The sequence below is a fragment of the Hypanus sabinus genome, chromosome 1 (assembly GCF_030144855.1).
Source record: "Hypanus sabinus isolate sHypSab1 chromosome 1, sHypSab1.hap1, whole genome shotgun sequence".
Classification (NCBI taxonomy): domain Eukaryota; kingdom Metazoa; phylum Chordata; class Chondrichthyes; order Myliobatiformes; family Dasyatidae; genus Hypanus; species Hypanus sabinus.
In genome coordinates, this window is record NC_082706.1 from 169420753 (window position 1) to 169448470 (window position 27718).

Below are 27718 nucleotides of genomic sequence, written 5' to 3' on the forward strand. Positions count from 1 at the left end.
AGGAATCAGCGTAAGCTGATTCAGGCCTGCTGTTTACAGTGCTCTGGTGCCTGCCTGAACTTGGTCTGAGGTGGAATGTACACCACTACTAGAATGATGGTGAAAACTCCCTTGGATGATAAACAGGACATTTGACTGCTAGATGCTTCCAGTTGGGAGATCAGTACTGAACCATCACATCTGTGCACTATGATAATTATCATAAAACAGACTCCACTTCCTCTACCTTTAAAAGTGAGCTGTCATATCTTTGTGGGGAATGGTGAATCCACCAGGCTGCAGCACTGCATCAGAAATGGTGAGGAAAAGCCATGCTTCTGTGAAGCAGAATACATAGTAGTCCCTTAAGTCCCTCTGGTACAGCAATTTTGCTCAGAGGTCTTCAGTTTTATTTTCCACAGCCAGTAAGATAGATGGAAATGGGAGTCTAAAGCCTTGATATTTCAATTATCCCTGTTAAACAGCATGCCACCCCGTTTCTGTTTTCTTAAAGGGCAACTGCACTCCCAAACCAAGTCTTCAGGTTTTGAGTTAACAATAGTTTTAAATGTCTTAAAATAATGTTGCTTACTTAAGTTCCCATGGTTGTGAGCGTAGATTTCAGCTGTAGTAGTCCTAAACGGGAATACTTGATGATTCCCATCTGAACTGTATATAAAGTGTCACCATCTTAACTGAACTGCAGAGCAAAACCATATTATTATTTTAGCTTTAGTATTTAGAAATCAGTAGTCAAGGATATTTATGCATTGAGAATCTTGGTGGTCAATTCCCAACAGAAAATGCATTTCCTCCATGCCTTCTAAATTAACCTAGTTTTTTCCAAAATCAATTATCTTCCAAAACATTTGAGGGAGCAGTAGAGATCAGTGGGCACTGTTGCAAATTAGACCCTGGATAAGCTAATTCTATGATACTATACCATATATGCATTTTTTTTTACTCTCTTTGGACTTCAGGTTAAGGTTGCATAACTGGACAAGAGAAAATAGTGAAAGTATATACTTGGTATGTCAGCGTTGTCATAGGCAATGTTGGAAATAAAAATTCTGATCCCAATCCCATGAGACTTTACAGAAATCTTACTTTGTTGTATAGCGGACCTTAAAAAAGTTCTAAGCATTGCTATCGATGCTATTGTTTCAAAGTTCCACAATGGAAACTGAACCATTTCCTTATTTCATAAGCCAAGCAAATAACTCCCCTCCTTATTTCTGGTGTCATTGGATTCAATTTTAATGCAGAACTTTCAGCACAAATTTTTTTATCACTATACTGTCAATTTCAAAAATAGTGAAAATATGTGGGGGCATGTGGAGGAAGGCCTGTCACTGAATTTTAGCAGCGATGAAACTGACATACTTGATCTTTAGGCCAAATTATTGCCTCAAGCAGAACACAATTTTTACTCAAAGAAATTTATTGATATGTTCTCACCTGCAAAGTATTTGAAAATTGTAAAATCAGTTTCTTCTTCAATGTTTGCTGTGACAAGGTGATACACAGCTTTACGAGCCACCTACAAGGGACGTAAATAAATAAGAAAAAAAAGGGAGTGTATCTCCATTTCACTGGTACTCTTTGTAACTCTGGCAAAAGATGAATGTAAAATCTTCATTTCTACTGAATTTGTTGAAATTGTAGTAATTCCAAGAACTCTGGCATAGTCATTCCCAATTTGTGTGCTGTAATCATGGGAAAATACCTGATCTAATACAAACTTCCCTTGTAGACCAGAGATGTTTTATAATTCCTTCAATAGTCTCCACTTTAGTAATAATTTCAATTTTGTTTCAAGACGATAGAAATTGTACAAGTAATTCAACTATTACAGAATATAATTCTGGTGTAAATCCCATCTTATTGTGCGTGACTACCACGAGACCCACTGGTTTAAAATGCATGTTGAAACAAAAAAAATTAAGGAATTACGCAATTAAATATTTTGTTGTAGTCTTGTTTTAAATTGTGCAATAAACTTAAATAGGAGTTGTAGGAACACATGTTTGTAAACAAATGCATGTTCCCCCAATAGTCCAGACAATAAAAAGACATGTAAATAATTCTCTTTTCTTTCATTAATATGGAGGCCAAATCATGGAATTTTCTAGTATAAAGAGTCCATTACTTCCTCAAAGTACCACTTATGACATCACCACTCAGTTCCTATGTCTAAATAAAAACAAAACTCCAAATGTCAGCCAACTATAACATGATTTTTTCATCTGTTGGTATTCCATCCTCCCACCAACCCAGAAGACATTAATAGAAGTAATATTATCAGCAGATGGTTTACTTGTGAAAAGGTTTATGTTTTTATTTGCAATCATTTCACAGAATGCTTATGAAGCAAAGTAATGAGCAACTGCCATAAAATATGTTTCAAAAGAAAAGAAACAACACTTAAGGACTTTTAAAACTTTAATGTCAAACTACATATAAAAAGAAATCTTACATACACTTAGATGCTGCCTGGTTGTATAAGTGAAAAGTTTTTTGTTTCAGTGAACTATTTTGCAAGGAAAATACAATAGAATGGTGTTAAGGAAACTAGATTTATACAAAAATGACATGGGGATGTATTGTTCTACAAATATTCTTGAAGTTCTACTTCTCATTTGTACAACTAATTAGAAACTGAAAAATCATTAACTGTTGGTCCAAGGAATTCTCTTCTGCTGCTTCTTCAGGATCTCAACAGAACTGTGAAAAGCAAAATAAAAATTAATCTGCTATACCATATCACAAACAAGAATCAAGTTAGCCGGCCATAGCCACAATACTGCAGACACTAAATTCAGAAATAACAACAGAAAATGCTAGTAATACTAATAGGCCAATTATCTCTCATCAGAACAAGTGTTAGAAATGAGCAAGTTGGGAAAAGTAATAAATGATTAATAATTTGGTGCTTGATCAACTAAGTACTTCCAGCATTTTGTGCTTTAACCAATCATATTAACTATACCAATATTTGAATACTGAGATAACAGTGTCTGAATAATAAAACAAACTAATACACCAAACTTTGCAAGGAATATCTAGCCAAACTAGAAATTCAAATTTATATAATAAATTATGTACATTTATCCCTGATTCTACAGAATACTCCTCCCAGACTAATACTTCACGTTTAACACAGCACAGAAAAAGGCTCCTTGGACAATCAATTATTCCCTGCCAACAGTCAACTTACACTAATCCTACATTAATCCCATTCTTTGTTTCCCCACACTTCCATCAACTACCCTAGATACTGCTACTCACTTATATACTAGAAACAATCTACAACATATACGAAGGGTGACTGATATGTTTGTGGCCTAAGGTAGAAGGAGTCAGCTTTAGAAAACCTAGCACATTTATTTTTCAACATAGTCCCTTCCTACATTTACACACTTAGTCATGGAGCATACAGATCTTGGACTTCCAGAAAGTGTCCACGAATGAGTGATTGATAAGTTTCTGGCCTAAAGTAGAAGGAGATGAGTTATACAGCTCTCGTTACATGCACATGCAGGTCAACACTTTACGTGATTATGCAGAAAGTTTCAAGTTAATAACACACCTCCTACCTTAGGTCACGAACTTATCAATCACCCCGATGAGTTATTAACTTCAAACTTTCTGCATAATCACTCAAGAATTGAACTGCATGTGAAGAGAGCTGTATAACTCATCTTCTTCTACTGTAGGCCACGAACTTATCAATCACCCCTGCTGTGGACACTTCCTGGAGGTCCAAGATTTGTATGCTTTACGACTGCTGGACTAAGTGTGTAAATGCAGGAGGGGACTATGTTGAACAATAAATGCGCTAGGTTTTCTAAAATTGACTCCTACCTTAGGCCACGACCATATAAATCACCCGTTGTATAAGCAAGCTGGAGCACCTAAATAAAATCACAGTCTGAGGGAGAGTATGTAAACTCCACACAGATCTCCCGCACTGAATCAGTGGTTATACTTGCTGCACCACTGTCCTATTTGGTATACGAAGACCACACTGTGTGAGAATTGTTGGGGAGCGGGGAAGTCAATTGGTCCGCTCTTGGGAAACCCAAAAAGGCTAAATTTCTGTTCCAGCCCAAAACACTGACTATACTCTTTTCCACAGATGCTGCCTGGCCTGATGAGTTCCTCTAGAATTGTGTGTGTGTTGCTTGGATTGCCAGCATCTGCAGATTTTCTCTTTGTTTCTTTCAGATATGTCTAATTTAGTGGCAGATGCAGATTTTTATTTTTGTTTTATAGTTCTCAAATATAGTAGGTTACATGGAAGCTCACAAACTATCTGGTAGCTCAAGTGAGACGGGGAGGTATATGGAAAAACTGATTGTGGGTCAGATATCTGAACAGCAGAAAAAACAGAAAAATATGGGGAAGCAGCGGAGGGAGTTATTGGGTGAGTGGAGGAGCATGATAACAATTTGGAAAGACAAGGTGAAGGGGAGATGAGAAAGAACAGTTAGGAAGCACTTTGCCTTTGAATCTTTATGTCTCAAAGATCCTTAACACAGAAGATTCAAATTGACTGAAGGTAACCCTATTGAGGAAGAACTGCATTCTCCAAGGTGCTGGTCTCTTGGATGTCATAAACCCATATACCCATATGCATTCTCCAAGGTGCTGTCTCTTGGATGTCATAAACCCATATGCCATTTCAAGTTGTCATAAGATCAGCAGAGAAGGGTATAATGAAAACGAAGAATATGGAAAGAATTAATGTTCTTAAAATATCCTTGGGTTGAGAGGGAAAATAAATTGGCAATCATTGAATGAAATCAAATATGTGATGAGCGAAATGGCCTAAATCTGCTCCTATGTTTACATCTTAAAGTCTAAGCCCTGGAGAAACTAATGGGGTTAAAAGCAATTTGCCTGTATTTTGAAAGTCCATGCTCTAGCTTCTAAATGAGGTGGTTGCAGTGACTGCATATGTCCTGGTAGTAAACTTTCAGATATTATTGGAAAGCAGCAAATATATTTCTGGTATTCAGGAAAGAAAAAAATAGAATACTAGAGACAAATAGTTTCACATTGGTTGACAATAAAAGGGCAAGCATCTGCCATCAGATTTCTGAACTAACATTGAATCCATGCACAATACCTCACCATTTTCCCCTCTTTTTGCACTATTTACTTAATTTACAGTTTTAAAAATTATTGCACTGTACTGCTGCCACAAAGCAACAAAATTTCATTACATATCCCAGTGATATTAAACCTGATTCTTTCTGATTCTGAAAGTGATATAAAGAAAATCTTATAAAGAAAAGATATAAACAAAGTGTGCCAACAAATGTCTCAATCAACACTTCTGAAATCAATTGTCATACTGCTGTTTACAAGAACTTTTTTGACTGCATTTTGAAGTACTTCTGTAAATCTGGTGAAAGACCCAGACCAAAGTACTAATTCATTATCTTCCTGGATTAGAGAGCGAGCTTTGAAAAGGCCAGGATGACACAATAGAATTCCATGTGGGAAACTGGTTGCCTGCATATTTGTTATAATTGAAACTGGGTTTATTCAGGATGAAAAGAGTTTGGGTTTAAGATTCTTAACATTTTAAACTTCCTAGCTAAACATATTGGTTTAACATCCTAATTTCTGGGTTCATAAATTCTGTAATTACAAACTTAATGCAGCTATACTTGTTCCCAAATTACAAAAGCACTTTTCATGATGCATCTAATTGCCTGTAGAATACACTCAATGGCCAGTTTATTAGGTACAGGTATGTTACCCAGCAGACTTCTGCTGCTGTACCCAAACACTTCAAAGTTCCATGTGCTATGTGGTTTCAGACGCTCCTGCACTCAACTGTTGGGTGTTCTTATTTGAGCTACTGTCGCTTTCCTATCAGCTTGAACCAGTCCAGCCACTCTCCTCTGACCTCTCTCATTAACAAGGCATTTTTGTCTACAGAACTGCCGCTCTCTAGATGTTTTTTTCTGTGTTTCACACCATTCTCTGTAAAGTCTAGAGACAGTTGTGTGTGAAAATCCTAGAAGATTGGCAGTATCTCAGATACTCTGGCACCAACAGAAATAAAACCATCAAAGTCACTTAGATCAGTTTTCCCCACTTTATTGTATGGTCTGAACAATTACAGAACCTTTTGAATATGTCTGCATACTTGCCACGAATGGATGAACAGATATTTGCATTAATGAGCATGTGCACAGGTGTAAGTTAATGAAGTGCCCACTGAGTGTATATACAACTTATATTTTACATTCAAGTTACTCAACTATTGTTCAAATTTACATACTTCAAACTCAATCTTCTTACCTTCCATCTATTTCCACAATTATTGCATACGACAAATGTAGTCATTGGTTCATCAGCACTGCGAGTCTGAACCTAAGAGAACATGTTAAAGTTGCATTAGCTATTTCCTCTACAGAACATTAACCAGGAAATTGATAGGTGACAGAAATTCAGAAAATATATAAAAACTAATTTTAAAAGCTACTACATGGAAATTGGGAGCAATGAAAACAGAAATAGAGACTAGAGATAATAGTTGTTTGCTGGTGACAACTGCATAGTCACTGCTAACTAAAACTGGATTACAGTCCAAATTGTTATTTTTCTTGTCATTTAAACTTCATTAAGATTGCTTATATTTTTGTAATAATCACATATTTGTAATTATTCAGTAGATTATTTTAATAATCTGCAGTGGAGTTGGTTGGGTACTTCTGTAGTTTCTTTAAGCCTGTAAGCCTGGGATGTCATATAGCATAAATCAAAGGTGTCCTTGTTACCTCATAGGCTGACCCTTATTTATCCAGCTTGAAAATTTTTCGGTATAAAGACTGCCCATGAGGCAAGTTTTTTTTTTCCTTTTTCTTTTCTGCCCAATTACAGTAGAGCAGGTTGGTTACGGTTATTCATCTGTGTTACTGTTATTCTTTTGTTATGAACATCTAATAAAATAGTTATAACCACCAAGATTTGCCTCTCATTCTTGACTTCCGAAGAACATTCTGTAAAATATTATCTCCAGATCCAACACTGCTAACCAGATTATTTTACAGTCAGTGGGGACAGAGGCATGCCTTTGAAATTCTAATTAGTTTAAATACATAAGTATGTTTCTAACATGTATGCAGCAAGCAACGTGGAATTAAGTTTCACCAGAAGGTTTTGATGAGTGGGGAAATTCAGCGCAGTGAAGGGAGAAGAGCTGTTTTGCTACTTTATTTCTGCTTTACGATTTATGCAATAAGCACAGGCAAGGCAGAACATCTCAAACCTGTGAAATGTACTTCTAGTGACATTTTGTCCTATGTCCTGGGCAACTACAGCCAAAGGTACATATGAGGCTGTCACCTGGAAGAAGGTCCAAAAGCCTTCAAATTATCATCTTCAAATTTCCATCAATCACCTATCCATTTTTGGAGAGCTATGAGAATGGACAGGATTGTTTTATCACAAGCAGATACAAGCGAGATGGGGTGAGATACAGATGAGGAGGGTTTGGAGGGATATAGCCCAGGTGCAGGTCAGTGGGACTAGGCAAAAAAATGGTTCAGCACAGCCAAGAAGGGCCAAAAGGCCTGTTTCTGTGTTGTAATGTTCTATGGTTCTATGGTAAGCTCCTTTGTGCCATAGTGACTATTATTTTATAAATGAACCTTCAAGAAAACACAGTAAACATCTGAACTCTCTAAGATTCAATTTGAAAATTGGGTATTTAAATATCACATAATTACATCATGTAAAATAATGATATAATTCTGCAAGTTAATGTCAATTAAAAACTTTGTAGGGTATCTGGAAAGTTGTGGGATATAGAAAACAGTTCACAAACCTGTGAGGCTAACTCTTTTTTAAAAAATTCCCTTTGCATTAGCAACATGCAATTCTTATCCACAACCCTTTACCTGAGTATAGGTGCAATTCTTCATCTTGCACTTGCCACACTTGAATAAGTCAGTTTCAGTACCACCAGTCTTAGCCATTTGATGTTCTCGAATGGCTTCTTTGGTTAAAGCCTTGCGCATTTCTTTAAGTTCATCACTTGCCATTTCCTGGAATGATTTATATCAAAGCAATGAGTTATTAAGAAGGCAAATGGAATGTTGGCCTTCATTGCTAGAGGGATTGAATTCAAGAGCAGGGAGGACATACTGCAAATATACAGGGTACTGGTGAGGCCGCACCTGGAGTACTGTGCGCAGTTCTGGTCTCCATACTCGAGGAAGGATATACTGGCTTTGGAGGCAGTGTAGAGGAGGTTCACCAGGTTGATTCCTGAGATGAAGGGGTTAACCTATGAGGAGAGATTGAGTCACCTGGGTCTATATTCTCTGGAATTCAGAAGAATGAGAGGGAATCTTATAGAAAGATAGAAAATTTTGAAAGGGATAGATAAGATACAAGTATGAAAGTTGGTTCCATTGGTAGGTGAGACTAGAACTAGTCTCAATATTCAGGGAAGAAGATTTAGGACAGAGATGATGAGAAACTGTTTTTCCTGGGAGTGGTGAATCTGTGGAATTCTCTGCCCAGGGAAACAGTTGAGGCTTCGTCACTAAATATACTTAAGAAACAGTTGGATAGGTTTTTACATAGTAAGGGAATTAAGGGTTATGGGGAAAAGGCAAGTAGATGGAGCTGAGTTTACGGACAGGTCAGCCATGATCTTATTGAATGGAGGGGCAGGCTTGATGGGCCAGATGGCCTACTCCTGCTCCTGTTTCTTATGTTCTCATATAAAGCAATCAAATCAGAAAAGGATCTCCAAAAGAGATGGCAATTCAGCAGATGAACTACTCAAAAGATCACTATTGATCAAAAAATTATCTACAAATTAAATACAAATCAGACTGAAAGCAGACAGACAAATTAGGATTTGGATAGCACTTGCCACTTCAGGCCATCGTCAAATGCTTACAGCCAATAAAAATACCTCAACTGGATTACCTGTTGCAAACTACAGCCAAATACAGCAGCTAATTTAAATAGAATGAGAATCAGACTCATTATCACTGACTTATGTGAAATTTGTTATTTTGTTGCAACAGTGCAGTGCAAAGACACAAAATTACCAATAAACATTGCAAGATGGCGCCAATAAAAGGAGACTGCGTGAAGCTCTGATGGGAATCATCAAATATTCATGCTTGGGACTACTACAGCTGAAATCCACAGACACAGTGATCGATACTTCAGTGCGCAACATCGTTTTAAGATGAATAAAAATTCTCTTGATATTCAAATCTAGTGATATTGGCAGATGCTAGACTGTAGTCTCAGACTGCGAGTGCAGTTCCCCTTTAAGAAAACAGAAGCAGGGAAGGTGTGCCGCACTACAGGTACAACTGACAAAAAGAGGCTTTAGACCCCCCCTCCCCAACTCCCGACTATTCTGTTGCCACATGTACTGTCTCGGGAAAAAGACTGCTGTATAAAAGGGACATCGGAGACTGCTGTGTACTCTGTTTCTTGGAAATATTGCTCAGCCCTGCCATTTTGGACACAGCTCTGCAGCCTGATGGCTTCACCATTCTCCTCAAATACAGGAGAGCTCAGTCTTTTAAAGGGAGAGGAGGTGTAGTATGCTTTATGATTAACTCATCATGGTACACAGACATGGCAGTTCTGTCTCAGTAATGCTTACCCAACCCGGAACATCAAGCAGTCAAACATTGTTCTTTTTATCTGCCAAAGCAGTGTTCCCCAACATCCTGGTAGTGGTGCACATTCCACATCAGGCAGGCACTGGAGGAGCTGCACAGTGTAATCAGCAGGCACAAAACAGCCTTCCCTATCATTGCCAAAATCAACTCCTGCCTAAGCAAGGACTTGGACCTAGTGCAATTTGCCTACTGCCACAATAGGTCTTCAGCAGATACAATCTCTCCTGCTCTCCACTTGGCCTTGGATAGCAATACTTCTATCAGGCTACTGTTTCTTTCTGACAGCTCAGCATGCAACACAATTAACAAACTTCAAAACCTGGGCCTCTACCTACCTCTGCAACTAGATCCTTGACTTCCCTACCAGGAGACCACAGTCACTGCAGTTTGGAAATAACAACAGCTCCTTTTCACTGACCATCAACCACTGAAGGCAGCGTGGTTAGCTACAGATCTACTCCCTCAACATCCACAACTGTATTGCTAGGCACAGCTCAAACACCATCTATAAATTTGCCAATGATACAACTATTGTTGGCAGAATTTCAGATGGAATGACAAGGCGTACAGCAGCAAGATAGATCAAAAAGGCTGGTTGAGTGGTGTCACTCAAGTCAGTAAGGCCAATGTTCAAAGTACATTTTATTAACAAAGTACGTATATTCTGTACAACTTTGAAATTTATCTCCTTACAAGCAGCCACGAAATAACGAACCCCAATTGAAGCCATTAAAAACAAAAACAGACCATCCAAACACCCAGTGTGCAGAGACAGGAAAACAAATAGTGCAAACAATGAAAGCAAGTAAACAGCATTCAGAACTGAAGCTCACAATGCCAGACATCACAGTAGCTGACCTATCCTGGACCCAATATATTAATAAATTACAAAGATGACATGACAGCAGCTATACCTTATAAAAGAGTTTAAGGAGACTTGTTATGTCACCAAAGACTCTCACCAATATCTGCACTATTGAAAACATTCTAACTGGTTGCATCACCCTCTAATTTTTGCTCAGCCATTAGAGAGAAGAATTTCTCTGTAATCTAACTGCAATCTTAAAGTCTTTATTAGAGCATTTCTTAACTTTCTATTCCAAGAAGAATTGTGCTAACTCTTCCATATTTTGCTCATGATGGAAGTCATCTTCTCATTGCGATAACATACCAGTAAACTCTCCTGTCCACTATTGATTATAAACCCAAGTAAGTTTTATATCCTTTTTAAAGGAAACTATCACATCAGTTTGCTGAGGTACCTTTAAAATTTTGTGATTAAAAACACCATAATCTTTCTTCTTTCAAAGTTAGATTATTTTGAATTAGATCCTTTCAAAATGATGCCATTTTGTATTAGATCACCAAAAGTGGATTCATTTTATTTTTCTGTATTGACTTCCATTTGTCATGCTTTTGTTCATTTCACCATTCTAAATCATCATGTTTTCATCATCATTATAAGTTTCCAGCAGCTGACTCCAGGCAGTTTAGCTTGATGCTTAGGCTTATTGAGAAATTAAGGAGGCATGGGATCCAAAGGCACATTGCTGTGTGGATCCAGAACTGGCTTTCCCACAGAAGGCAAGAGAGGTTGTAGACGAGACACATTCCGCATGGAGGTCAGTCACCAGTGGTATGCCTCAGGGATCTGTTCTGGGACCCCTACTCATCGTGATTTTTATAAATGACCTGGATGAGGAAGTGAAGGATTGGGGTAATAATTTTGCTGATGACACAAAGGTTGGGGGTGTTATGGATAGTATGGAGGTCTGTCAGAGCTTACAGCAGGACAGTGTTAGGATGCAAAACTGGGCTGAGAAGTGGCAGGTGGGGTTCAACCCAGATAAGTGTGAGGTAGTTCATTTTGATAAGTCAAATATGATGGCAGAATATAATATTAATGGTAACACTTTTGGCAATGTGAAGGATCAGAGGAATCTTGGGATCCAAGTCCATAGGACACTCAAAGCTGCTGTGCAGGTTGACTCTGTGATTAAGAAGGCATGCGGTGCATTGGTCTTCATCAAGCGTGGGACTGAGTTTAGCAGCCAAGAGGCAATGTTGCAGTTATACAGTAGCCTGGTCAGACCCCCGTTGGAGTACTTAGTTCTGGTCACCTCACTACAGGAAGGATGTGGAAACCATAGAAAGGGTGCAGAGGATGTTGCCTGGATTGGGGAGCATGCTTTACAAGAATAGGTTGAGTAAACTCAGCCTTTACTCCTTGGAGCGACAGAGAATGAGAGGCGAACTGACAGAGGTGTATAAGATGATGAGAGGCATTGATTGTGTGGATAGTCAGAGGCTTTTTCCCAGGGCTGAAATGGCTAGCACAAGAAGGCACAATTTTAAGGTGCTTGGAAGTAGGTACAGAGGAGATGTCAGCGATAAGTTTTTTCACACAGAGAGAGTTGAGTGCGTGGAATGGGCTGCCAGCAACGGTGGTGGAAGCAGATATATTAGGGCCTGTTTAAGAGACTCTTGGACAGGTGCATGGACCTCGGAAAAACAGACGGCTATGGGTAACCCTAAGTAATTTCTAAGGTAAGGACATGTTCAGCACAGCTTTGTGGGCCGAAGGGCTGTAGGTTTTACTAAGTTTCTATCTACCAAACCACGAAATTCCATTTGCCATCATCTTTTGCTTTGTGTCATGAGTAAAGTTTTTATCTAATCAACTATATTCCCTGAATTCATGGATTTCTATCTTCTTAACAAGCTGGATATGTTGCATCTTGGTAACTGTTTTTGTGAGCCCTACAAAAAAATATATACTGGTAAAATACAACCATAAGATATAGGAACAAAATTAGGCCATTCAGCCCAATGAATACCTGATCTTCTATTAGGGAATGAAACAAGGCAGGTAACAGAAGTTTGTGTAGGGGAACACTTTTCATCTAGTAATCATCATGCCATTAGTTTCAAGGTAATTATGGAAAAGGAGAGGTCTGGTCCTCGGGTTAAGATTTTAAATGGGGATCGGCCAATTTTTGATGGTATCAGGAAGGATCTGGCAAGTGTGGATGGGAACAGGTTATGTTCTGGCAAAGGTGTACTTGTTAAGTGTGACTCTAGTATAGTCTTGGAACATAGACTGTTCCATGTAGCCGACAAAAAGGCAGGCATAGCTGGCACCCATGCAAGTACCACTGCTTCACCTTTTGTTTGAAGGAAGTGGGAGGGGCCAAAGGAGAAATTTAAGAGTGAGGACAAGTTCAGCTAGATGGAGGAGAGTGGTGACGGAGGGGAACTGGTTGGTTCTGGTGTCCAGAAATAAATGGAGACCTTTGAGGCCAACCTGGTGGGGGAATGGAGGTTTCAGGGACAGGATATCCATAGTGAAAATATGATGATGGCGGCCAGGGAACTGAAATTATTGAAAAGATCCGGAGAGTGTGAAGTGTCACGGATGTAGGTAGAAAGGGACTGAACTGGGGAGGGGAATAAATAAATTAGGCCTCACCAGCATCTTATACAATTTCAACATAGCATCCCAACTCTTGTACTCAATACATTGATTTATGAAGGCCGTCATGTCAAAAGCTTTCTTCGTTCTACCACACTCCATGTAAAGCTTACCCAGGTTGGTCCTCCCAAAGTGTAGCTGTAACTCACACTTGTCCGCATTAAGTACCGTCTGCCACTTTTACTGCCATTTTTCTAGCTAGTCCACGTCCCACTGCAAGCTTGATAGTCTTCCTCACTGTCCACTACATCCCTAATCTTGAAATCATCCTCAAATTTGCTGATCCACTTCACCACATTATTATCTAGATCATTGTATGGATGACAAACAAAAATGGACCCAGCAGTGATCCTTGTGACACCCCACTAGTCAAAGAGGCAACCATCTACTAATACCTCTCTGGCTTCTCCCATAAAGCCAATGTCTAATCCAATTCACTATCTCATCTTAAATGCCAAGCGACTGAACCTTCGTGACCAACCTCTCATGTGAGACCTTGTCAAAGGCCTTCTTAAAGTCCATGAGAAAACATCCATTGGCTTCTTTCACCAACTTTCCTGGTAGCTTCCTTGAAAAAAAGATTAATTAGTTATGACCTACCATGCACAAAGCCAAGTTGACTATCCCGAATCAGTCACTGTCTATCCAAATACTTATATATTCGGTCCCTTAGAATACCATTCAATGATGTTCCCATTACTGGTATCAGGCTCACTGGCCTGTAATTTTCTGGCTTATTTTTACAGGCTTTCTTAAGCAACAGAACAACATTAGCTATCCCCCAATCTTCAGGCACCTTACCCATGGCTAAAGATGTTTTAAATATCTCTGCTAAAACGTTGCAATTTCTCAACTAGCCTCCCACAGGATCCAAGGGAACACTTTGTTAAGTCCTGAGGATTTATGCAACCTATTTTTCTCAAGACAGCAAACAATTCCTCCTCTGTAATCTGTGCAGAGTCCATAACCTTGCTGCTGCTTTGCTTCACTTTTATAGATTCCGTGTCCACAGGAACCTGGACTATACCTCTTCCCACCCTGTTACTTGTAGAATCCTACCACCCTACCAACGTCCACATGCAGCAGGACATAATCCTCTGGAACATTTCCCTTCGCCAATGGGATCCTACCACCAAGCACATCTTTCCCTCACTCAATTTTCTGCTTTCTGCAGATATGGTCCATTCGTCCCTCCCCACTGATCTCCCTCCTGGCACTTATCCTTGCAAGCAGAACAAGTGCTACACCTCTTCCCTCACTACCAGTCAGGGCTCCAAAACGCCCTTCGAGGTGAGCCAACACTTCACCTGTGAGTCTGTTGGGGTCTGGTGCTCCCAGTGTGGCTTCCTGTATACTGGTGAGACCCGATGTAGATTGGGAGACTGCTTTGCCGAGCACCTAAGCTCCATCCGCCAGAAGAAGTGGGATCTTCCAGTGGCCACCCATTTTAATTCCACTTCTCATTCCCATTCCGATGTCAATCCATGGCCTCCTCTACTGTCACAATAAGGCCACACTTAGGTTAGAGGAACAACAGCTTATATTCCGTCTGGATAGCCTCCAACCTGATGACATGAACATAGATTTCTCAAACTTCCAGTAATGGCCCACCCCCCCCCCCACCTCTCCTTCACCATTCCCCATCCCCTTTTCCCTCTCTCACCTTATCTCCTTGCCTGCACTTTGCCTGCCTCTGGTGCTCCTCCCTCCTTTTCTTTCTTCCATGGCCTTCAGTTCCCTTCTATCAGACTACCTCTTCTCCAGCCCTGTATCTCTTTCACCGATTGACTTACCAGCTCTTCATTCCTCCCTCTTCCGCTTTCACCTATCACCTTGTTTTACTCTCCCCTACCCCACCTTTTAAATTTACACCTCATCTTTTTTTCTTCTGTCCTGCTGAAGGGTCTTGGCTCGAAATGTCGACTGTACTTCTTTCCATAGATGCTGCCTGGCCTACTGAGTTCCTCCAGCATTTTGTGTGTGTTGCTTGGAGTACTGTGTGCAGTTTTGGTCACTACCTACAGGAAAGATGTAAATAAGGTTGAAAGAGTACAGAGAAAATTTACAAGGATATTGCCGGGACTTGAGGGAAAGGTTGAATAGGTTAGAACTTTATTTTCTAGAATGTAGAAGACTGAGAGGAGTTTTGGTAGAGGTATACAAAATTATAAGGAATATATATAGGGTATATACAAGCAGGCATTTTCTATTGAGATTGGGTGAGGCTACAACTAGAGGTAATCGTTTTAAGGGTGAAAGGTGAACTGTTTAAGCCGAACAGGAGGTCACGTAGAAGGTGTTGAGAGAGTGGAACGAGCTGCCAGCACAAGTGCTGCACGCAGGTTCGATCTCAACATTTGGAAAATTGGATAAGTACATGGATGGGAGGGGTATGATCTGGGTGTAGTTCAATGGGACTAGGCAAATTAATGGTTTGGCATAGACTAAGTGGTCCGACAGGTCTATTTCTGTGCTGTAGAGTTCTACGATTCTATGATACTATGAATCCCCTTAACTTTTTACACCCTTGCTAATCAAGAAGCTATTAACATCCACTATCAATATACCCAAAGACTAAGCCTCCAGAGCTGTTTGTGGCAATTCCAAAGACTCACTACCTTCTAATTAAAGAAATTCTTTCTCATCTATTTTAAATGGCTTTCTGTTCTGAGGATGTTCCCTCTGATGCTAGGCTCTCCCACTGTTTGAAACATCCTCTCCATGTCCACTCTATCTAGGCTTTTCAATATTCAATGGGCTTCAATGAGATCCTTCCTCTTAAGCAATGCCATAAAATGCCTCAGCATTAAATCTTTGTTTTTATATTCTATGTCCTCTTGAAATGAATACCAACCTTGTACTTGCCTCCCTTACTACCAACACAAGTAAAAATTTGAACCATGGCAGTGGCCATAAAGGGACACAAGAACAGTACATTGTGCCAAGTTAAATTCAAAGCTAAATTAGAAATACTGGTACAACAAGGTAAGAATCATGATTATATGGTATTCTCCACTGTAACAGATCAGGAAATATTTACACAGTCAAAGGCAGGAGAACTACAAGTTCTTGTACTCGCGAGAATGTATTTATTGGAGAATGCATCAGGACAAACTAATTGTTCTGAAGTGAAAAGCATTTATTATTTAGATATTTTTGTGAAATAATAGTGTAGGAATAAAAATTTAACGAAGCTTTTAGGAAAAAAAACAGCTGCAGAACAAATAGCAGTTTGGTATCACAGTGAGGGAGGGATGCAACTTAGAACAATGAAACATTGAAAATTAAATCTTGCTTTGGCTGAGGTACTTTGGGGCCCTTGCTACTTATAATCCATCATAAACAGCAATCTTCCTTCTTGCCAGCACTAGAATAGGTAGATTTAATTTTTATTCATTTCTGTATTGATAATTGTAACTTTAAAATTGTGTATTAACTCTGGTTGAATCTAATCAATTCTTTTTAACCATATTGGTCCATGGTCGAATTACTTTTGATTTTCACAGTACATTAAATCTCACCTGTATCTTGAATAATTCAGAGTTAGTTAAATCTCCAATCCTCCTGCATTCCCTCTGATCTAATAATGATTAATCCATGCTTCTTTCCAAAATGTAATCAATCGTAATTAGGTGATTTATCAACTCCAATCCCTTTAATAAAGCACAGGGGAAAATATGCAGCTTTTCAAAGTTTTAAAAATGAAAGGGAAAATGTGGATAATCTCCAGGTAGTAGAGCTCCAGACAAGTGAAAGCTAATCTCAACCCCTTATTTAAGAGTGCAAACCTCTCTGTCTTTCTAATGGTGATTTGAGTGCTTTTTTTTGAAAAAGGTACCAGGATTTATCTGAACTATGAAATTTAAAGTAATTTTACTCAATAGGATCAATTTCTGTAGGTTTAAAGATAGAATTCTTCTCTTGTAAATAGTTGCCACTTCTATTATTACACATTCTTGGAGGTTTGATCATTAAAAATTTGACCAAATGCCATTTAGTCATATATTGCTCATGTGATGTTTAATAACATGATCAAGCCTGCTTGCAAACTACAGCATGCTGTTCAGTTGTCCAGTTAAGGTTAAAAGATTGTTACTATTCCTACATATACAGAGGATTCTGGTTAATTGGGACACATTGAGACCAGTATACTTTGGCCCAATTAAGCAGGAGTCCCAATTGGTTTCATGAAAATAGTTAAAAAGGTATAAAGAAAGACAAACTACCATTTACTCAAGTAACAAATTATGTATTTAAAAGAAATACAGAACGAATTAGAACACTATTACAGTACTAGAAAACTGTAATAGTTCTTAATAGTTATCAATTGAGGAATTCATCCAGTGTATCCTGCCTTGCCCTTTTGATTGACTGTAAATGAACAAAATCAGCAAAGACACCTAGTGCAGCTAATGAACTGCCTTCATACGATGCTTTTAATGATTGCATCCTCCAAATCTTCATTTTCATTGTAACATTCACAATGATTGTTAATATCTGCAAATTCTTTGTAGTTCATAACTTGTTGAAGTAGTGAAATTGTTTCATTTTCACTCCTGGCCTTTCTGGCACCTCCAAACCTGAATGCTTGAAACCACAGTGCACAAGACAGTTCTGAATTATCCTACTGCTTATTTCTTGCCACCTAGCAGTGACAAAAATCACTGTTTTTTGAACACAAAGACTCGCATCTGACATTATTTAAAAAAGTTTGCTTGAAGCATGGTGCAGTGTCTAACAGCCACATAAGTACACACAACTGACACTTGATAGAAACTGTACGACAATAATCTCCTGTCCCAATTAAGCAGCATAGTGTTCCAAATAAACAAAGGGAATCCTAGCTATTTTCTCGATTAGTTTTGGTTCTTTAAGAGTTCTTCCAAATAAGCGACTACGCTGATTAACCAATGACCCATTCCACCAGAATCCACTGTATTTATAGGATAAACAAGAAACAATGACTATTACAGGTAGTGAGGAAGTTAATGGAAACCACCTCTGGGTAAGGTAGAGGCTAATCAAGGGCAGCAGGGATTTGTCTGACTAAATTCAGGGAATAATTCAATATAACAAAAAGAATAATTAAGGTGAAGGACTAGACATTGGGTGATGAAATTTCAGAAAGAAGACAACAAAACATCACATAAAATGGACATTCATAAATTAAGAATACATATTTCACTGCATCAGCTTACATTTACAGTATTAAAGCTCCAGTAAAACATTTGACTATCTGCTTTACAGTGAAGTGGAATTATTTATAAAGCAGTCAGATTTCTACATTGGTCACAATGAGAAAGAGTAATACCATGACTCAACTAAATCTTTAAAGTTTTTGTATAATTATTACTTTTTAAAACAATACACAGCAAGTAATAAAATAAAAATCTGTATCAAACTTAGCTTCAGTGACAAAGAGCCACCAACAGTACCCACCATCTCCCAGAGAAAAATTATACAATAGTTGTCAAAGGCTAAAATGGACAACCTGCTAAGATTTCTCCCTTTTCCTCCCCCCTTTCACCATCCCACCAGCAACTATCCATATTCCTTAACTATTTGCCACTCTCTCCCTCCTCCAGTAACACTTTCAAGATTCGAGTAGTTCCCATTTGATTTCTACTAGCTCTGATACTATCAACCTCACAGGGAATAAATATGTATCCAAGTAAATGAATTACCCCAACAACAACAAATAAAACACTGGTACAAATGGAGTAGTTTGTATGCAGCAACTACACACACAGTGTATTTAAGTCATCAAGTCATCTACAAGACACCAATAACCTTTGGGTTGTGAACCCATTGACTGAGTGAAAAGTTCAATATTGTTCTGGTTGATAATTAAAGTTGAAATTAAATGAATAATGTTAGCTTACCTCTGCAGTCATTTTTGCCAGTCTATCTGGTGCAATATTCCCACATAGGACATTCTTCCTCAGATTGGGGTTCTTTGAATCTTTTAAATTTGCAATTCTGCTCCTCACTCTGTTTTTATATTTCATATCTGTGTTTTTAAATTCTTGATACACACGTTAGAAACTGTTAAGGAAACTCAAAAGAAGTTATAACTTTTGTTAAAAATAGTATTAGATTATTACTAATTGAATACCAGGAAGTTTATGCAAAAAAATCATTCTACAGCTAACCTAGATTATTGCTATTTCAATAATAAGAAAACAAATATTGTAAAAATTTAACAGGAGTCATAGAACACACTTACAGGCCCCACCAACCTCAACGTCCACTTAGCCAGGTCCAATTTCCTACTGTTGCGTCTCTCTCTTCTGTGTATTTATACAAGTGCTTCTTAATGATACTACTGTACCTGCCTCAACTAATTCCTCAGGCAGCTCCTTCCATTTACTCACGTATCAGAATCAGGTTTAATATCACTGGCATTTGTCATGAAATTTGATTTGCAGCAGCAGAACATTGAAAAAACTTCTAAGTTACAATAGGAAATATATACAAAACATTGTTAGTATAAGAAAGCAAAAAAAAAAGGTAGTGTTAATGGGTTCATTGTTCATTCAGAAATCTGACAGCAGAGGGGAAGAAGCTGTTCCTGAAACGTTGAGTGTGTGTCGTCAGACTCCTGTACCTCTTCCTTGATGGTAGCAATAAGAGGGCATGTCCTCTGTGATGGGTGTCCTTAACGATGAATGCAGCCCTTTTGAGACATTTGAGAACTTTCTGCAGCTATTTCCAATCCTGTGCAATGGGCCTCTCCATACCAGACGGTGATGTAACCAGTTAGAGTGCTCTCCATGGTACAGAAATCTGTGAGCCTTTGGTGACATACCAAGTCTTCTCAAATTTCTAATGAAATGTAGCTGCTTTTGTGCCTTCTTTGTCATTGCATCAATATGTTAAGATGTTGACACCCAGGAACTTGGAATTGATCACACTTTCCCCTGCAGATCCCTCGATGATGACTGGTGTGTGGTCCCTTGACTTCTTACTGAAATCCACAATTTCTTGGTCCTATTGACAACGAACGCAAGGTTATTGTTGCGACACCACTCAAAACAAATAATCTATCTCACTCTTGTACCCCTCTTCATCACTATCCGAAATTCTGCCAACAATAGTTCTGTCATCAGCAAATTTATAGATGACACTTGAGCTGTGCCTGGCCACAGTTGTGCGTGGAGAGTGAGTAGGGCAGTGGGCTAAGTACACATCCTTGAGGTTCACTAGTGTTGTCAGCAAAGAGATGTTTTTTCCGATGATCTTCACTGAATGTGGTCTCCTGGTGAGGAAGTCAAGGATCCATTTGCAGAGGCGGGTATAGAGGCTCAGGTTTTGGAGCTTGTTAATTAGAACTGAGGGTATGATTGTATTGAATGCTGTACTCAATAAACAGCAGCCTGACATAAGTATTACTATTGTCCATGTGATCCAAGGCCGAGTGGAGAGCAGTGAGATTTCATTTGCTGTGGACCTATTGTGGTAATGGGCAAATGGCAGCAGGTCCAGGTCCTTGCATAGTCAGGTAGTGATTCCAGCCATGACCAACCTCTCAAAGCACTTCATCACAGTAGATGTGAGTACCACTGGATGACAGTCATTAAGGCAGCTCACCCTGCTCTTCTTGAACACTGGTATGACTGTTGCCCTTTTAAAGCAGCACCCCCACATGAAAAAAATTGTCCCTCAATCGCTTCTGAAACTTTCCCGTCTCACTATAAATCTATGTCTCCTAGTTTTTGACTCCCCTACCTTGGGAAAAACTGTTACTGTCCATCTTACATAGGTCTCTTATAATTTTAAACATGTCTCTAAGCCTTCCCTTCATTTTCCTATATTCCAATGAATAAAGACCTACCTTGGTCAATGTCTCCCTATAACCCAGGCCCTTTAATCCTGGCAACAGCCTCACAAATCTTTTCTGCAGTTTTTCATATAATGAACTTCAAAACTACCTGGTAACAAACCCAAGTGACTTTTCATATCTATATACTTTTGATACTTTTTTTAAAATAAGGGGCAATATATATTTAATAGTATAAAGGGAAACTTGAGTTTGAGATGGAAATGAGCATGTCCCACTTTCTAACCTAAGGTGTAACCATGGGCACCAGCATGGGCCCCAGCTACGCCTGCCTTTCCACCACTAGTGATCCCAAACATACTAACTTTATGACCTAGGATAAGGACAGCAGGTGCAGGGCATCAGAGCCTGCAGTTAACAACTCTACCCCTAGTTGGAAATATGACCATTTGGTCATCATAAAACCCTGGAATCCCATTTGATAGAAATTGCAAATCAAGTGGCTGGATTAAGTGATGATGACTTCCCTGAATGTTACGCGAGTTCACAAAATACTACAGGTTCTGAAAATCTGAAATAAAAACAAAATGTTGTTCATCCCCTAGGCCGGGGGTCGGCAACCCGCGGCTCCGGAGCCACATGTGGCTCTTTTACGTCTGTGCTGCGGCTCCCTGTTGCTTTGGGAAATAATTGGTTGTGGCAACCCTTTTCCTGGCACATCCGAACCGACTCACAATTAGATAGCCTACGGGGGTTTGCAAGAACAGAGCTTTGGAGCCTCTGCGCCATGGGGGGCAGGTTGAGGGAGGCTTAAAAGTGAGGCTGAAGATTTCGAATAAAGTTTTTTCCTTCGACTGCAGTTACCGACTCCGTGTCGTAATTTTAGCGCTGCGTGTAGCACACCGCTACATGGTCAGTATTTAATTAAAATGTATTTTATGTTAGTTTGTTAGTTTTTGAAATGTAAATCTAAATTTGAAGATTATGGTGATCTTGTACAATCTAAATAAGACGTTGTGGCGACCCATTTCCTGACACATCCGAACCGGCTCACAATTAGCCAGCGTTCAGGCTAAGGGAGATAGCCTACGGGGGTTTGTGAGTACGTGTCTTTTGCAGCATCCGCACCCATGGGGGGGCGGGTTGAGGGAGGCTTAAAAGCAAGGCTGTTTAGTTCGAATAAAGCTATCTTTGACTGCAGTTTACTGACTGCGTGTAGCACACCGCTACAACGTGTTTTTATCGCTGGCTGTCCAGAGGGGAGGTGCTGAAACGCTTTGTCGCGTGTCTGGAAGAAGTGAAAACTTTCCTGGGCAGCAAAGGGCTCAACTTTCCTGAGCTGGAACAGCCAGAGTGGCTGGAAAAGCTATACTTCATGGTAGACATGACAGCGCACCTGAACATGCTGAACACAGCTCTTCAGGGGAAAGGACGTACAGCTCTGCACATGTTGGAGGATGTTTTGGCATTCGAGCGCAAGTTGACAGTGCTTGCCAGAGATTTACAGAAAGGCACATTGTCTCACTTCCCCAATTTGAGAGAGTTCAAACAAGGTCACGACATGATAAATTCGGAGTATTTACATTCTGCAATCATCGCAATGCAAACATCGTTTGGGAAACGCTTCTGTGTGTTCAGAGAGGAAAAAAACACATTATCCTTCCCGGTCACTCCCCTAAGCATCGATCCATCCCTACTGAATACGACTGCATTGTCAGGTGTGAGTCAACCTGAACAAGTATGATAAATATTTTAATTGCCTATTATTTTACGTATATTCATATGTTTTCATTGTTCAGTGAAATAGTCCTTTTATTTTTCAGGTTGACAGCTGGCTGATGTTATTTTTGGTTTGCTGCTGGCGGCAAATTTAAGTTTGGCGTTTTTCATAAATACAAGAAGGACTCAAATAGACGTTGAGTATTTTACTTAAAAGTAACCTTCAACCCAACGTCTTTTTTTCGGAGTTCAAAATGTTTTTGTTGCATGCAGAAATGTAATTTCGTTTTCTCTGCAGGAGTTCATCAATTTCATAAATGCAACACATTATAGTTTGTTTATACATAGCATAAAGGCAAAACAAAACGTTGTATGCAGTGTTATTTCATTTTAAATGTCAAACGGGTTTTGCGGCTCCCAGTGTTTTCTTTTCTGTGGGAAACGGGTCCAAGTGGCTCTTTCAGTGATAAAGGTTGCTGACCCCTGCCCTAGGCGATGCCCCAAATTCCAATTGTCCAATTAGTTTCTGGACAGCAGAATCCAGGAGAGGAGAAATAAAAAACTGAATAGTACACCAATAGACTTTAACAAAGAGTCTCAATTTCATTTGGTCCTTTTAACAACTACAGTACTGCCTCAATTTCTCCATACCCCAACTTTCAATACATGTACTTTTTGATACTGCTTTCAAGGTTAGTTACTTAGAAATTTAATATGGTTTTTCAGCCAAATTCTGGCCACTGCAATAGTCAGGATCTCAGGTTATTTAAAGAAGGATATATTCCTCAATTTGAGCTCCAAGCTCTTCACAGTCTGAGCCAATAGCTATGTAATCACCTAAATAGAAGAAACAGAACAGAAATGAGTTACAACACCTATGCTAAATTTCTCCTAAACATACAACCCCTTCCATACACACAAACACACCAAGCACCCCTCAAAACAAAGAAGAAATCCTCTCCCACACCCTCCAATCTCTCCCTGACCCCCCTCACACAAACACAGCAATAATCAGCCCAGCCAACCTCCCTCCTCAACACATGTGCACACACTATTGCAAAGTGAAGACACTATTTCTTTAGGTAAATTGCTGTGACAGCAGTTGATCCTTCTGTCTGAGATAACATGTTGGCATCAATTTCAACATTTGGCATCAGTGCAGAGATTACATCAGATAAATACCATAATCTAATTTCAGAGGATTGTAATAAACAAAATGGATTTAATTTTACAGCAAACTGTCTGAATCCTTTAATTATCCTTACTACATAGTAATCATCACCAAATACAATGTCCTCTCTTGTATATAACAGTATAGTCATTGAATACCAAATATTGTCTGCTAGAGCACTTTCATCTAAACTGCACAACCGGAACACAAAAATCCAACCACCATTCCAATTATGGCTAATCAAAAAGTCAATGGATACAAGTGACATGGGAAGATCCTCTCAAAGTCTCCAGGCTAACCAACTAAATGGACTGGACCTATACTCAGCAGACTTTAGAAGAATAAGAAGTAATTTTATTGAATTTTTGCAGGCTGTTACATGGCAGATGCAAGGATGATGTCATGCCTGACTAAAAACATCTCATACCGGAATGGAGGCTCAGTCATTGCGTATACCAAAATAAACACCAGTAGATTTTTGGATATTAAAGCAATCAAAGAACATGGGAGTCAGTCCAAGAAAGATGCCAGGGTGTGGCCCTGGTACACAGCCCTAGTATATGGAAGACACTGGGATCAGCCCTGCACAGCTAGTGGATGACTGATTCCAGGCCTGATGTGTCAAAGGAGAAGGAACATCAGGATTTTGTGGTGGGGGCTCTCTGTAGTCAAATGACTGCTATCTCTCTCTCTACGGTAGGGAGGCTTGCTGCTGATTTTTGAGTCGGAGAATCTCAGAATAAAAAGCAACGCAGCAGACTGTAACATCATAACAGCAATTCTGAGTCTCCCCTTTTGCTGTGAAATGGGTGACATAAGCCTGTGCCGTGTGTGTGTGTGTGTGTGTGTGTGTGTGTGTGTGTGTGTGTGTGTATGTGTGTGTGTATGTGTGTGTGTATGTGTGTGTGTATGTGTGTGTGTATGTGTGTGTGTGTGTGTGTGTGTGTGTGTGTGAGAATGAGACAGAGAGTGAGAGTGAGTGAGTGAGAGAGAGAGAGAGAGAGAGAGAATGTCTGTGGCATGTCAAACTGTCAGGTAAACAATAGATTTTGCTGACTGCAGATCATGATTTCTGTTTGGGGCTTTGCTATTGCATAGTGGGTGGTGGGGACAGATGCTTTTTTGCTGAAATGGGTGGAGTGGGGAGGTTGATGCTTTGCTGCTGCTTGCATGGGGGGAGAGGGGGCTTTGGCATTATAATGTTTTTCCGTCATTCATTTGGGGTTCTGTTTTCTGTGGATGTCTGCGAAGACCAAGTAAGTCAAATTATATACTGTATACATTCTGATAATAAAACCATTTGAAAGTAAAAGAAATAATAAAAAAAATAACTGCATTGCAAAGTAGTGGCAATGGGCAAATAGTCTATTCCTGCTTCCATTTCTTTTGTTATGATTTGATTATGCTCATACCTGTTATAAATACAGAACTTTATTTATAACAGACATGCATAATTTTGGCACAATTGGGAAACACAAAATTTCTGTGTCTTCCTCCTCATATTCCAAATCACCATGGACAGATGCTTTTGTAGGACAGGCTGATGCCCACACCATACTAGACAGTGTACATTTCAATCACAATACTTCAGTTCAATTGTTAGATACCTCAGAGCAATGAACAGATGGTTCAGAAATAGAAATTTCCTGGAGCTACATACAACCTAGTATCAGATAGTATACTATCTAGAGATAATAACCTAGAGACAGGGTTGTATCTCACCCCTATCTGCATCTGTTTCTCAGAAATGGATCTTTCGAGACAAATGTCCCCAAAACTAACTGCAAATTGGATAGTTAATGTTTTGCAAAGAGCTAAGCCATGCCCCAGGCTACCGCTCATCAACTGACATCCAGTATGACCTGTCCCCTAGTTGGCATGTGCAGAGATTGCATCAGAAATCCTTCCTGGACACTTACATAACAAATTCTGCCCCATCTGAACCTTTTGCTCTAAGGAGGTGCCATTCAGTAGTAGGGAGGTTGAATGTCACCCAGGATAAAATGGTGTCATCTTTGCACCTTTTCAAAATCTGCATAGCAATCTGCTTATAAGACATAGGAACAGAATTAGGCTACTGGCCCATCAAGTCTGCCCCGCCTTTCCATCATGGCTGAGTTATTATCTCTCTCAACCCTGTTCTCTTGCCTTCTCCCTTGTAATCTTTGACACCCTTACTAATCAAAAACATATCAACTTCTGCTTTAAATATATTTAAATTAATGACTTGATCTCCACAGCCCTGAATGGCAAGGACTTTCAGATTCACTGCCCTCTGGCTAAAGAAATTCCTCCTCATGTCTGTTCAAAAGAGACAACTCGGTATTCTGAGACTGAGAACTCTGGTCCTAGACTCTCCACCATTGGAAACATCCTCTCCATGTCCACTCTATCTAGGCCTTTCAATATTTGAGAAGTTTCACTAAGATTCCTTCCTCATTCTTTACTGACACCTCAGGTGTCTCTGTTGCTATTGGAATTGTTTTACAATTAGTTATCTGACAGCATGTCAATTTCAAAAAACGCTGTGAAAGAATAAAGCACTATTACATCCAAAAGACAAAAAATTCAAAAATCACTTACTGTCAGATCAAAATTAATAAAAGTTCTGTTCCATGGTTGGGGACATTAACTGGCGTTCAAGCATTTTATTTTTTATATTTTCCTTAAGACACATAAGGAATCATTAACATGATGACTCTTGAAGCAAACCTAACTGTTCTATTCCTCCATTACGCCCCCAACTATAACCCTGTAACCAGTTCTCTTTCAGATGCCCATGGAGCAATATAGTCACCCTTTAATCCTACCAGCATGTCTTTGGAAAGTGACAGGAGAGTAGAACACCCAGGGGAAACAGAAAGTACAAGGCACACACAGAGATCTAAAGGTCAAGATCGAACCAACCCAGATCACTGCAGCTGTCTGGTAGCAGAACTAACTCTTGTTGTTTAACTTAATATGAATGACCATGGGTGGAGGGTGTTTAGTGATAGACCAATGAGGTTCAAAATATTTTCCAACTTTTACCCTTTTATCTACCTAACAACACAAGAACACAAGAAAATAAGGGGAATAAGCCACTTGGCCCCTTAAGATTGCCCTGCCATTTAATATGACCATAGTTGATGTTTGTTGGTCTTGACTCTTCTTTAGTGCCAGTTCCTCATTCTTTCAAAGATTTATCTGCTGCTACCTATCCATGGTGGATCTCTCCTCCACCACCCTCAGAGGCAGAGAATCACAGTGTTTCATTACCTTCTGACAAATGTTCCTATATATCTAACTTTTAAATGACTGGAGCTCATTTGTGGCCATGTCCCCTTCTTTGTGATTCTGCTGCTAGTGAAAACATCTCAATGCCTACCTTGTAGGGCCTGCTTATGATTTTAGAATAAGGTCACCCTCATTTTTCTAAACTCCAAGAAATATAAACCCAAATTGCCTTGCTTCTCTTGAGAGGACAACCCAAGAATTAGCTTGGTGCAACTCCTTTAGACTGTCCCCAATCTTTTTATGTAAGACAAATGTGGGTGCAGTATTTCAGATGTGGCTCTACCAGCTTCTTGCACACAAAGTAACAAACCCTCTGTATTCATAAATTCCAACCCACTTGTAATAAAGCTCTTAACTACTTGTTAGATGTGCTGCTGACATGTGATTCATTCACTAGAACACCAACCGTACATCCCGAGAAACTTCACTCATTTGTGGTGTCTTTCCATTTAGAATATAACCTGCCTTCTGATTCCTCTTACCAAAATGGATGAGCTCATGCCACTCTGTCATCTGTCAAGTGTTCACCCAATCACTTGCTCTAGCTATAACCCATGCAGAAGCAACGTCCTCATCACAATATGCCTTTCCAGCCATTTATGTATCATCAGCAAAGCATTTGAATCAATGCTTCTACATTCAGC

General features: G+C 39.4%; 1 protein-coding gene across 5 annotated transcripts in view; it reads right to left on the reverse strand.

The window, feature by feature from the left end:
* Positions 1-2394: 2394 nt before the first annotated feature.
* Positions 2395-27718, reverse strand: part of tcea1 (transcription elongation factor A (SII), 1) — a 43738-nt gene continuing 18414 nt past the window's right edge. The window contains exons 6-11 of one of the 5 annotated variants that reach the window (XR_009514164.1): positions 23408-23464; positions 19011-19165; positions 15001-15146; positions 14436-14622; positions 13610-13696; positions 7907-8045 (exon numbers count right to left, since the gene is read on the reverse strand). Coding sequence is in view for 1 of the 5 variants with exons in the window: in XM_059981040.1 (XP_059837023.1) it covers positions 2695-2703; positions 6298-6369; positions 7899-8045; positions 19011-19165; positions 23408-23464 (440 nt within the window). In the remaining 4 variants the exon portion in view is untranslated. Of the gene's footprint in view, positions 2704-6297; positions 6370-7898; positions 8046-13609; positions 13697-14435; positions 14626-15000; positions 15147-16649; positions 16782-19010; positions 19166-23407; positions 23465-27718 lie in introns of those variants that run through there. The other 4 variants (XR_009514162.1, XM_059981040.1, XR_009514163.1 and 1 more) reach the window with 4 other exon arrangements.